Raw genomic sequence first — 12,678 nt, forward strand, 5'->3', positions numbered from 1 at the left:
GTTCATATTTAAATAACCTTAGAGTACATGACAGATCAACATAACCAAACCAAGTACTAACATAGCATGCACACTGTCACCTTCACACTACGAAAGGAGGAATAGATCACATCAATACTATCATAGTAATAGTTAACTTCATAATCTACAAGAGATCACAATCATAGCCTACGCCAAGTACTACACGATGCACACACTGTCACCATTACACTGTGCAGGAGGAATAAACTACTTTAATAACATCACTAGAGTAGCACACAAATAAATTGTGATACAAAACACATTACAATCATAAAGAGATATAAATAAACACTTCACTATGCTACTCTGAATTACTCTCTGGCAAGATAACGAACACTAATTCATCATGTAGGCAAACCTTAAAGATGCATTCCCAAGTACTAATGAACACCCCACGCTGTCACTTTGAGCATTCACAGGAGGTACTAACACACCACAATTTCATAGAGACATCCAACTCAAATCATAACTCAGTGAATAAGTATTCTGTGAAATATAGCCTAAGAGACCCACACGGTGCACACACTGTCACCTTTACACACGTGGGACAAGGAGTCTCCGGAGATCACATAAGTAAAATCCACTTGACTAGCATAATGACATCTAGATTACAAGCATCATCATATGAATCTCAATCATGTAAGGCAGCTCATGAGATTATTGTATTGAAGTACATAGGAGAGAGATGAACCACATAGCTACCGGTACAGCCCCGAGCTTTGATGGAGAACTACTCCCTCCTCATGGGAGACAGCAGCGTTGATGAAGATGGCGGTGATGTCGATGGAGAAGCCTTCCGGGGGCACTTCCCCGTCCCGGCGGCGTGCCGGAACAGAGACTCCTGTCCCCCAGATCTTGGCTTCGCGATGGCGGCGGCTCTGAAAGGTTTTCTCTGGTTTCGTCGAATGTGGTAGGGTTTTTGCGACGGAGACCTTAAGTAGGCGGAAGGGCAGCCTCGGAGGGGGCCTGGTGGGCCCACACACTAGGGCGGCGCGGCCCCCCTCTAGCCGCGCCAGGGTGTTGTGTGGGGCCCCCAGGGCTCCCCTCTGACGGCTCTCGGGTGTTCTGGAAGCTTCGTCCAATTATAAGACTCTGGGCGTTGATTTCGTCCAATTCCGAGAATATTTCCTTAATAGGATTTCTGAAACCAAAAACAACAGAAAACAGGAACTGGCACTTCGGCATCTCGTCAATAGGTTAGTTCCGGAAAACGCATAAATATGACATATAATGTGTATAAAACATGTAGATATCATCAATAATGTGACATGGAACATAAGCAATTATCGATACGTCCGAGACGTATCACCCACCAAGGGCCAGTTTTGTTTTTTCGTCTATTTTGGTTTTCTTTTTTTCCTTTTCTTTTTTGTTGTTTCATTTTCGTTTTGTCTTTGAGTTTTTCTGAAATTCGAACATTTCCAAATTAGATATTTTTCTAAAAAATTAGAACATTTTTCAAATTTGGATATTTTCCGTTATGAACATATTACAAATTTAAACAGTTTTTAAATCTAAACATTTTTTGAATGTGAACTATTTTTGAGTTTGAATAATTCTTGAATATAAAAATGAAATAAGTTTTAAATTTGAACATTTTAAAATTATATTAAATATTTTTCAAATTCGCAGTTTTTCCAAATTTGAACATTTTTTGAACTTGAACATTTTTTAAAACTTGTATTTTTCCTATATTTGAATATTTTCCTAAATTTGAATATTTTTCAAATCTGAATATTTTATGTGATTGAACATTTTATATATTTAAAAAATAATTATTACATTTACTTTTAAAATGCACAATTTTCAAAAATAAAAAAGAAATCGAAAACAGGAAAAAAATAAAAAAAAACCACGTGGCGCGCGGTAACCGTGGACCTGGTTCGTGGGCTGAGAAGTTTCATTGGGCCGTTTTTACATACCTAGTCCCCATGCAACGCTCGTCAGTTGTGTCACCACAACGATCGACTCTCGCATCGCGATGGCCCGTTCACCGTTGCCGTCGGTTGATTTGTTGATCCGAGAAGTTGTATTGGAGCTTTGTCACGTCTTGGAATCGGATCCAATATTTGCCCCTGCATCGAGAGTTAGGTCGACACCATCCCAATATGTGGGAGGTGCTTTCTGCCGACCAGGTCAGCGGAAACAAGCCACCGCACCCCCACGGGCAGGCAGCAGTTTCATGGGCCGCGGACCATCAGGTAATCTTTTCTTTCCTTTGTTTTGTTTTTGCATTTTTAAATCTCAACGTTTTTTGGAAAACCAAAATAATTTTTGAGGTTTCTTAAAAAATATTTGAACGTTTTTCAAATCTGAACAAATTCAAAATTTAAACATTTTTCAAAATATAGATAATTTTAAATCCCGAACATTTTTAAAAATTTGAACAAATTTGAAAAGTGAACAAATTTCAGATTTTGAACAGATTTCAAAATTTAAACGAATTTCTAAATTTGAAGGAATATCGATTTTTCCCAAAATTTGAACATTTTTCGAAAATGAACATATTTTAAATTTGAACATTTTTCAATTATGAACATTTTTCGGATACGATTTTTTTTTAGCTTTGAACATTTTTTGTTTTGATCACTTTTCAAATTTGAACGTTTTCGAATTTGAACTATTTTTAAATTTGAACTTTTCGATTTTGAACAAAAAGAAAAATAAACATAAAAGAAAAGGAAACAAAAAAGAAAAAAGAAAAAAGAAAAAACAGGAAAAACAGAAAACAGAAAACGAAAAAAAAGAAAAAAAAGAAAAAAAAAAGGTGAAAATGGACCTGGCCCAATACCCGACCAGTGTGTGCGGTGCCTGGTAGACACCGACCTGGTCGGTGTACATGATCTCCCCAATTTGTACCGCGTGCCGTCCGTCCAAGCGTGTCCGCCGCCGCCGCCCCGTGACATGGCGCGATGTGCCACTACCCACCAGGAGCAGGAGGAGCAACTCGCCGGAGCTATGGTTCAGTGCAGCGTCGAGAACAAGGCGGTAGACGCCGTCGTGGAGTGCTCGAGGGCTCCGGTGGTGGCTTGCTGCATCTGCATGGAGGCTTGGACATCCGACGGCGAGCACCGCGCCTGCTGCCTCGTCTTCTGCGGGCATGTGGAGACGATGCTGCGCCGCTGCGGCGGACCCCTCCGCAGGCCTAAGGTACGCGCGATTGGGAACTCATGGATTATTATTTGTTGTGAAGTGTATATGTGGATTGCCTAGCCCTTTCCATCAGTTCGGACTTTTGGTTCAAGCGGCTAGTGCATGAAGCTTAACATTATTAAGCAATCTTTGGGATGTGATGATTCTAAGAATTCTCCGACCTGCTCAGTGCCCGCAGTGCGGCAACTACTTTGAACGCAAGGAAATCCTTGATCTCTACATGACCGAATATCAATGGGACGACTATTGCCATAACAAGGTTTGGTTTCTTTTCACCTTCAAAATTAACGTCATATATAGTTTCCAGTCTGATAGGAGCAAGTGTTGATGTGCACAACAAGCCTGTAGAGTCAGGAGATAAATAGAATACAGAATCTAGTGCCCTCTCCCCACTACGGGGAAGCTTCAAGGTGCCGACGGCAATTTATCGGGGCCGTCGGCACAGAGGTTGTTTCCACCAGCCCAAGAAGATGGCTGTCAGCACAGGTCAGCCACCGGCACACGGCCTTCTACGGTAGCCGTCGGCATAGTTCTCCCCGTCGGCATAGCCTCTTTCTATGTCGGCCGTGGCCGTTGGTCCAACATTCCCCCTCGGCACCTTCCCTGACGCATGGGCCCAGTGGTCGTACCGTGACGGCGGGCGGGAGGGGGGGTGTCATCTGGCGGCCTGGCCGTCGACCCATCTTACCATGTCTGTGCTAACAGCACTGCCGTCGGCATAGTTATTTCTTTCTGCCCCTTCTTTCCCAGTATTTCTCTCCCGTCCTTTTTTCCCGTCCTTTCTCTCCTGCCATTTTTCTCCCGCCGATTTAGCCCTCACCTCTCTACATATAGCTATGTCTTGGGCAGTTCTCTTCCAACACCACCAGCAACAGTTCTTCTCCCCGACCGTTTGCTGTAGTGCCCTTCCATAATACTCCAACTCGAAAGGAAAGATTAGCCAGATTTGTTTTTAGAACGAAGGCATTACACCTAGCTTGGACTGGAGGGCATTATTTTAGCCAACTTTATAAGGGAATATGCTGATTTGTTGCACCTAATATGTTGATTTATGTTCTTGGTTATACACTTGTGCTACTATTTGTTGGAAGTGCTAATGTTCTTTTAATTGTGGTTAATTTGATTGTGCAATGTATATATTCAGATCTTTGTCCAGATCCACAAGGGAAAGACCGTCACCCTAGAGGTCAGGATTTCAGACACAGTTGACAGCGTGAAAGCCAAGATTCGTGACATGGAGGGAATCCCTCCAAACGAACAACACCTCATCTATGCTGGTTATAGGATGGAGGAAGGACACACCTTGGGTGAATACAGCATCCGAAAGGAGTCTACTATTCTTCTCGAGTTTGATCTCCAGATTTTTGTGAAGACCCTTGCTGACAAACCAATCCCTCTCAAGGTTAGGTCATTAAATACCATCTGCGCTGTCAACTGGGAGCTTCAGGATCAGTACCGCGGGCTTCAGCATAAGCACCGTGGGCTTGAGGATCGGCCCGGCAGACTCATCTTCAACGGAGAGGAGCTACTATACAGCTTTACATTGGCTGACTATGGCATCCAGAATGGATCCACTCTCGAACATGATCTCGGTGTTGAAGAAAAGATGGAAATATCTGTCATCGAGACACTAACGGGCATGATATTTCCTCTCGAAGTTACAGCTATAGATACCATCGACAATGTTAAGGCAAACATTCAAGATAATCATGGGTTTCCCATGGGCCAACAACGCATCATCTTTGCCAACCGGCAGCTTGAGGACGGCCTCGCCCTGGCGGACCACAACATCCAGAATAAATCAACCCTTCTCCTTGTCCTATGCAACCCATGTCCGAGAGGTAAGATGCACATCTATGTGAAGACATTAATAAACAAGGTTTACACTCTTGAGGTTGAGAGCTCAGATACCGTCTACGATGTGATGGCGATGATCCAGCGTAAGAGTGACATCCCCACTAACGTTCAACGCCTAATCTTTGGTGGCAAGCAACTTGAAGTCAATCAGACCCTGACACACTACAACATAGAGATGTATTCCGTCCTCTATCTGGTGCTGAGGATTGGTTGAAATGTATGCCATGGTCACTTAACGAGCTAATAGTACTGTCGCAATCTTCCTTTTAAATCTGATTGCTAGTGTCATTCTCCGCGTCTCCGAGACCATCTAGTCTTTCATTACATACTACAACCAATAGCAAAAACTGCCACTAGAGTACTTTGAATCTATTGTTTCTTCGCACAATGTACACCTTTGCGGTACTTTTTATAAAGCTTGTGTTAGTTTATTAGTAGATAACAGACTTTCACGGATTTCAGCGCCCACATGGATAGCTCTAGGCAGTAGTGTTTACAGGAACGCCGCCGCGGCTCACCGGAGATGCTTCACTGATGCCGATCAACCGGGGAAGATACCTCAATGGGGGCATGGAGCTTTCTCGTTTGGGCGGTGAGCGAGGAGGGCAGAAAGTGGTGGGTTTCGGTGAGAGGTGACGGAATTTATCTGGCTCCTTTTTTTGTTGCATAACGATTTCCCGCCTGGCGCCTTCATGCGTGGAGCTCTGCTTTTTTACATCAGGTGAGCACACGAACAACCCGACTTTGTCGCACATGGGGCTTGACGGAACTTCAATACATGCCACCAAACACATTATTAGAGCGCGGTTGGTAGCTTGGCTTGGCTCGCATGTGACCCGTAGTTTTTGTGCCGTTTGGATGCCCGGTCGTCTCCAAGTTGTTGCAACATGGGTCTTAAAACACCTTCGGAATAGGCCAGGGAGGAACCCCTAGTATGACCGCTTTTTCCAGGACAGGCTCGGGCGCGATGAAAATCGACAACGTCGTTCGTGCACGCACTCGGCCGCGGCATCGCGTGGGAAGGAGAAATCCGAGTGGCGTTGCGCGGCAAAGTTAGGGGTAACCTCCCTCTTCCGTTACCCTCTCCATTAGCCCCTCCTAAAAATTTTCTTTCCCCAATTTTCGCACCGGCAGCGGCTGCGACTTCTCAGATCTAGCCTCACGCATCTGACCCTGGCCGTGGTCTAGATGAGGAGCGCATCCCTTCGGTCTCCAACGCCGGACTAGGGTCGTTGTTTTCGGCCGCGGACGAGCCTGCGCACATCTTCTCCGACTTCCGTCCGTCTCCACCGTCTTCCATGATATAGGTAAGGAGAAATTCCGCTGCTATACTATAGTGTTAGATTCATGTTGGTAGAACTAGTTGGGTTCGATAAGACCGTTCGTAATGCTTAGATCTTATTTGAGTAGACCGACCAGCTTCAGCTTGTGCATCATATTGCAACACTTATCATTTGCATACAAGTTTGGATCCTGATGGTGCACAAGAGATCAATTAGGCATGCTGCTTGATGGCTGTGAAATTCGCCCAATTTTCTCGCATTTAAACCCTTAGCTAAGTCAAGAAACTAACTAAGTTTACCTCTCAACTTGCCACTAATGCCTAATCAATGCAAATATGTGCAATCTCTTCTATCTTTGAATGATGTGTAGAAAATCATGTCATAATGATAATTGGACCTGCAATTACTGAAGAAAATCGCGTCAGGAGCATGGCAAAGTTGACTACGCTCGGAAAGGTGGTTCCAGGAGCTTTAACGGGCATCGGTACGGGAGAACCCGCCCGTACCGTCCGCCCGTACCACCTGCGGCTGCGTTCCCCAGGTCAAACACTATAAAAGCATGTAGGGACCGACGCTGAAAGGAGGGCCATTCATCGCCAAACAGAGCCTCCATCCACCAGATCCATCTACACCACACCGAAGGAGATCCATCACCATAGTTCATTCATCTCATGTCCCATATCCTCCATAACCATAACCACCACTATTGTAATAGAGATCTCCTTGAGAATTGACGACTATTTTAAAAATACTGTGATTTCAATCTAAGAATTTTGCATAATGATTTCTATCTTTGTATTTGATCTTGATATTATGTGTGAGTAGTCCTCACGGCCTGCGGATTGGGGTGAATCCTTGCAGCGTTCATGTGCATCTAATCTTCTGATATGTGTACGAATTGAATAGGAGTTTTGCAATCTTGTATCCTTATCTCTTTGCCCCGTCTTGATGATCTGCAGGTACACATATCATTTGAGTCGATTAAGGGAAGAGGTGGGATGAGTGAAGAATGGTGTGCTACCGCGAAACCTCAGTGACAGGAAGGGGAAGTAACGTACATGTTTAGTGATTCATTCGGGATCATATCACAATCATCTAGCTTAAGGCTTTTGTGTGTATTTACTTAAAAACTGTTGTTGCTTGCAGGTGTGAGGACAATGGTTGGAATATTAGGCTCTTGTCACCTCTGGCTTTAGATGCAAGAGTATTTACGGGTGTTCTACTCATAAATCTCTTATCACTATTTTATTTGTTACACATATGAGCTTCATTTATATATGTATGCATAGGTGCAGGTGAAACCTTAACCCTGACCTATTTCCATCATTGAAGACAACTCCCTTAAAAGAAAACTAGATAAGTCCGCTAAACTGAACATAAAATACACTAGCAAGTCTTGTAGACGTTTTCTTCACACCATTTAGCTATGCTTCCAAAGGTTCGATTAAATCTAGCTCTTCTAGGGAAAAAGCTTACCATACTACAATCCGTAATCCGGATCGAAGGTATCAATCCTTTTTCTGGCGCCGTTGTCGGGGAAGCGATTTCGTTATTCCGGAAGGTTAATAGAGACCTCGTTAGTTATCTTATTTTTAGTTTTAAGTTTTATTTAGTGTTATTAGTTTACTATTTTATTCTATATTTGAAAACCCAAAAAAATAGTTACTTATTCTTTTACAATCATAGAACAAAATACCAAAAAGATAATCACTATAGCAAAAAAAGAAGCTTGGGGAATATGCTATCCCCAATGATGATTTTATTCGTGCACCCATAACTCAGCCCGCTGTTGAAGCGGAGAACTATGAAATTAAGCCTAACCTTTTAAGCTTGGTTCAGCAGAATTTATTTGGAGGCTTAGTCGCTGAGGATTCAGGTATGCACTTAAACACATTTACTGAAACATGTGATATGATGCGCATTAAAGATGTTGATCCAAAAGCTATTAATTACACTTGTTTCCTTTTTCATTAAGAGGGAAAACAAAGAACTGGTTGCTAGCTTTGCCTAAGGGCAATATAACTTCGTGGGATGAATGCACTAATATATGTATGACTAAGTTTTTCCCACCAGCAAAGACTATGCAACATCGTTCTAACACTACATGCTTTAGACAAGAAGACCGCGAGCCACTAGAGCTTGCATGGGAAATGATGAAGGAAACCACCATGAACTGTCCAAGTCATGGAATGGAGGATTGGTTAACCCTACATTTATTTTATAATGCAATTAACCCAATGTCAATATCTATGCTTGATACTGCAACAGTAGGAACATTCATGAGCAAGCCAGTTGAACTGGCAAGGAGGTTCCTAAATGATATGAAAAACAACCATGTCCAATGGCATGTAGATAGATCCTCCTCAAAAAAGGTGAATGCAATCACCGAAGGTAACAACGAAGAACTTACTTCAAAGGTAAATGAGCTATTACATATTCTCAAGGGTAAGGAAACTACCCAAGTTAATGCCATCACCAATACTAAAGTTGAGTAAATAGACTTCATAACAAGAAATCCTTAAAACCCTGCACGGAAGAGTCAAAACTATGGCTCTAATTTTCCTAGACAATATAGTAATAATGCAGGAGTTCCAAATAATAACTTTACCAACGGAAATGGAGCAAAAAATTGTAATACTTCAATTGAAAGTACCTTCAAGAATTTTATGCATGCTCAAGCTGAACAAAATAGTACCCTTACAAAGCTCACTGAAAATCAAAGAACTATGTTAGGGAATTTATCTAACCAAACCGCTTCTCTTAAGAATGATGTTCAAGTTGTACAGGAAAGGACGAAGACCGTGAAGACACAACTGGGGAAGATAGTTGAAAGCCAAACTATTATATTTGCAAGATTTGCAGATAAACCAGAACCAAACCCCGTTGAAGAACTCAAGATGATGAGGATTGAAAAGAGTGGACAAACACCTGAAGAACTGGACTATAGCAATGCTCCAACACCTGAGTACTTCGTAGAAGACCTCATAAAGACAGTCAAGGTAAGACACCCCAGAATCGATGAAAGTAATGGTGAAAGGTACCATCAATTTATTCATGAAGTAGCATGCAAATTTTGTTATTTAGAACAAAAAATATAAGAAGCTAGCTGAGAAACATCCAGCTAAGTTTGATATATTTGAGCCCACTATTAAATTCCATTTTTGGAACGAATGAGGTGGCTGCACTTTGTGCTCTTGGTGAAAGCGTCTCCACAATTCCAAAGATCTTATTTGATAAGTTAGGAATGCGTCCATCTAGAACAACTGAGCTAAGACTGCACTTAGCTGATTCAACATATAGACAAGCTGTAGGCATAAAAGATAATATTGTAGTAGGGATTAAAGGATGTACTACTCTTATCGATCTTATTATTGTGGACATGCCTTAAGATCCTATAGCTCCTATAATAATCCTTGGATGGCCATTTCTTAGAACTATTAAAGATTTAATCAATTTGCATGAGGGAAATGTGAGAATTGGACTATTAAAGATCTATTTGTAGTACACTTCCCTAGAAAGAACAAGGCCAAAAATTGTGATGATGGGATCATTACTTTGAAAGCTAATTATTTTGGAGTGGGTCTTCCACTTCCAACTCTTAAGTGATCACCATCTTGGTCAAGCTAATTGACCTTAACTAGATGCGCTTCATGGGAGGCAACCCATGTTCAATAAAGTTTCCTTCTAAGTTCTTGTTTAGTTTAAAGTTTATTTTTATTTGTTTGTTTGTTTCGTTTTTAATAAAGAGTGTTCATGAGATCCTTTGAAAAAGAGGGGAATTAGATAAAACAACAATGCATTTCTGATTTTATATGCTAACGGTTCTGCAGTCTTGATATAAATTGTTGTTTTGCCTTAGCCATTTTCGAGGTAATGTTGATGCACAAGGGCACATGAAGGTTGCACATAAATTTTTGATGTTCGCATGTCACTGGAAGTTTAACGACCATCGGTACGGGCGGATGAGACCGTACTGTGCGTCCATACAACTTCGATGATGGAACTTCAAAGTTTCGGTAAACCATTCGAAAGTTTACCGGCCATCGGTACGGTCGGACCAGACCATACCATGCGCCTGTACCGCATTCACGACTTCGAGAATGAAAAGTTGAAGATTTCGTCGAAACCATCTGAAAGTTTACCGAGCATCGGTACGGGCGGACCAGACCGTACCACGCGCCCGTACCACTTCGACGACGAAAGCATCAATTCTACAAAAACATACTGTAAGTTTAACTACCATCAGTACGGGGGATATGGCCGTACCGTTCGACCATACCGCGTCCACCGCCTTAGTTATAAGGTGGCTGCACCTAGTACGGGCGGGATGCGCCCGTACCGTGCGGCCGTACCACGCGTCGGGAGCCTTAAACACGCAGGGAAGGGGTAAGCAACCCAAAATTTTCATATTCTCTCTCTTCCTCCTCCAAACTCAAAACCTGCTACTCCATTGGATCTTCAATTTCGTTCGTTTTCAATTCGATTCATCACACTCATCCGAAGTATGGTACGGTGCTCCTCCGATCCCCAACTTTTTATCCGCGAATGCATGCTCTAGCTTTTGCCATTATCAATCTAGATGTAGGTCATATTATAAACTTCATCATCATAATGAGCATGCTAGATTGCAATTTTAGAGGATATTCTTTTATAAGATGTGTAGAGGATAACCATATGTCTATTTCTATCGGATCAGATTTTTTATTCTCGTCAAAAAAATTAAGATGTGCTTAAGGTACTAAACCACTAATTAATCTTTTTAGATGAACACAAGGAGCTGCTCGCGCGCTGTGGCTGCACAGCTTGCACTACCGTTGAAGACACACCCGCTTCACTCGGCATCGAGTTCGAAGACCGCCGTCATCTCAACCATTTCAACCATCTCAAGGACCGTGAGATCAAGTCAAAAAAATGGGCATGACCTCATATTCTGAACCAACTAGGCCTACGCAATGATTTTAACACTCTTTGCAAAAATGTTGCTTTGCTTGACTTTTCTTGTCAGGAGGCTATCACCTATCGCCGCTTGACACTCCAGTTCCTCAACACCTTGAAGCATACTGTGAACCAGTACTACAACTCTGAGAAGAATATACCTAGAATCGACCGGATATCCTTCCGTTTGATGAACCGTGAGTATAATTTGACTTTAGATGAGTGGTACAACCACTTTGTCTTTGAAAACAGTGCCACCGCAAACCGCTATGCATCCTTTACTTTGAACCCCTCACCTAGTATGTATTTTTCTAGGATGGGAATACCTAGCACACTCCCTTGGGGAAATAATATTGAGTGTCCTGGTTTCGCTATTTGTACTATGTTATTGCTAACACCTTGCAGGCACGAGGTGATTTCACGAAATTCCATGAAGAGGATATGATGATCCTCACAAAGGCCACATTCCCAGAAAGCAACATCCGCCCAAACTTAGGCGTCATTCTCGTTCTCTACTTGAACCACCAAGCACTTGAATCTCGGGGCCCCATATGCGGAGGTGGAGTCATTACCGTCTTGGCAAGAAGACTTAATATCAATGTAAGTAATTTACGAGCATTGGAAGGCCCTCGCCACCTTGGTTTTACTACTCTGAATGCATGTGGTATGGTTAGAAAAATAGAAGGTAGATATTACTTGAATATACTGGGAGCTGATCACTTGATCGATGCCCCTCTACCTAATGGTATATTCTCTCTCGAGAAAATCCGTTTGCATTACGATGCACGGGTTGAGGCAAATCTACGCCCACAACAATATGAACCCAAAGAAGAAGAGGAGGTTGAACAAGAACCTCAAGGATCGGAACAGGGGCAGCAGCCACTCCATGACTTCACCACCTACCAGGACATGTACGCGCTCGAAGGAAGCATTGAGAACCTGAGAAACCTCGCCATCAACCTTCGAGATCACACCACCGAACTTAATTTCCAGTTCACTCATTGGAACAATGATAATTATCCTCCACCACAATGAGCTCACCAAGAGGGCTTGCAAAAGCCTAAGGTTTGGGATGTGTTCCTCAAGCATTTATATTTGTGTTGAATAATTTGTACTCCAGCTCTTTGAGAGAGCTTTGAAACACTCGTGTTGGTTTGTTCCAACACTTTGCTTCTTATTTGCTTTTTTGTTTTAGTTTGTTTCCTTTTAAATTTTTTTTTAATTCCTTACTTTGTCATCATTCTCGTTTCTTTTTCCCTCTCTATCCCATTTCATGAAAATAAAAAAAATTCCTTTTGTCCTTGGTTTTGAAAGAGCTGAATTTTCGGATGCCTCTTTGTTTGATAATATTTATGAGAGAGATCTACCAAGAGTTTTGAAGGAACACATCACAAGGAAGATAAATATGAAGCTACCTACAAGAGGTATG

At 42.3% G+C, this 12,678-nt stretch overlaps 1 protein-coding gene across 1 annotated transcript; it reads left to right on the forward strand.

Moving 5' to 3' along the window:
- Positions 1 to 2,925: 2,925 nt before the first annotated feature.
- LOC127292043 (polyubiquitin-like) lies at positions 2,926 to 5,245 on the forward strand. The gene is made up of 3 exons (XM_051321392.2): positions 2,926 to 3,171; positions 3,344 to 3,433; positions 4,319 to 5,245. The coding sequence occupies exons 1-3, from the start codon at positions 2,926 to 2,928 to the stop codon at positions 5,243 to 5,245; spliced, it is 1,263 nt and encodes a 420-aa protein (XP_051177352.2).
- Positions 5,246 to 12,678: the final 7,433 nt, after the last annotated feature.

The sequence above is a fragment of the Lolium perenne genome, chromosome 4 (assembly GCF_019359855.2).
Source record: "Lolium perenne isolate Kyuss_39 chromosome 4, Kyuss_2.0, whole genome shotgun sequence".
NCBI lineage: Eukaryota > Viridiplantae > Streptophyta > Magnoliopsida > Poales > Poaceae > Lolium > Lolium perenne.

Excerpts from the sequence above, each read along its gene's own strand:
- LOC127292043 (XM_051321392.2), top strand. The coding sequence starts at position 2,926 with ATGGCGCGATGTGCCACTACCCACCAGGAGCAGGAGGAGCAACTCGCC. Across the intron at positions 3,172-3,343 it reads GACCCCTCCGCAGGCCTAAG|TGCCCGCAGTGCGGCAACTA; the intron begins GTACGCGCGATT and ends CGACCTGCTCAG. Across the intron at positions 3,434-4,318 it reads ACGACTATTGCCATAACAAG|ATCTTTGTCCAGATCCACAA; the intron begins GTTTGGTTTCTT and ends GTATATATTCAG.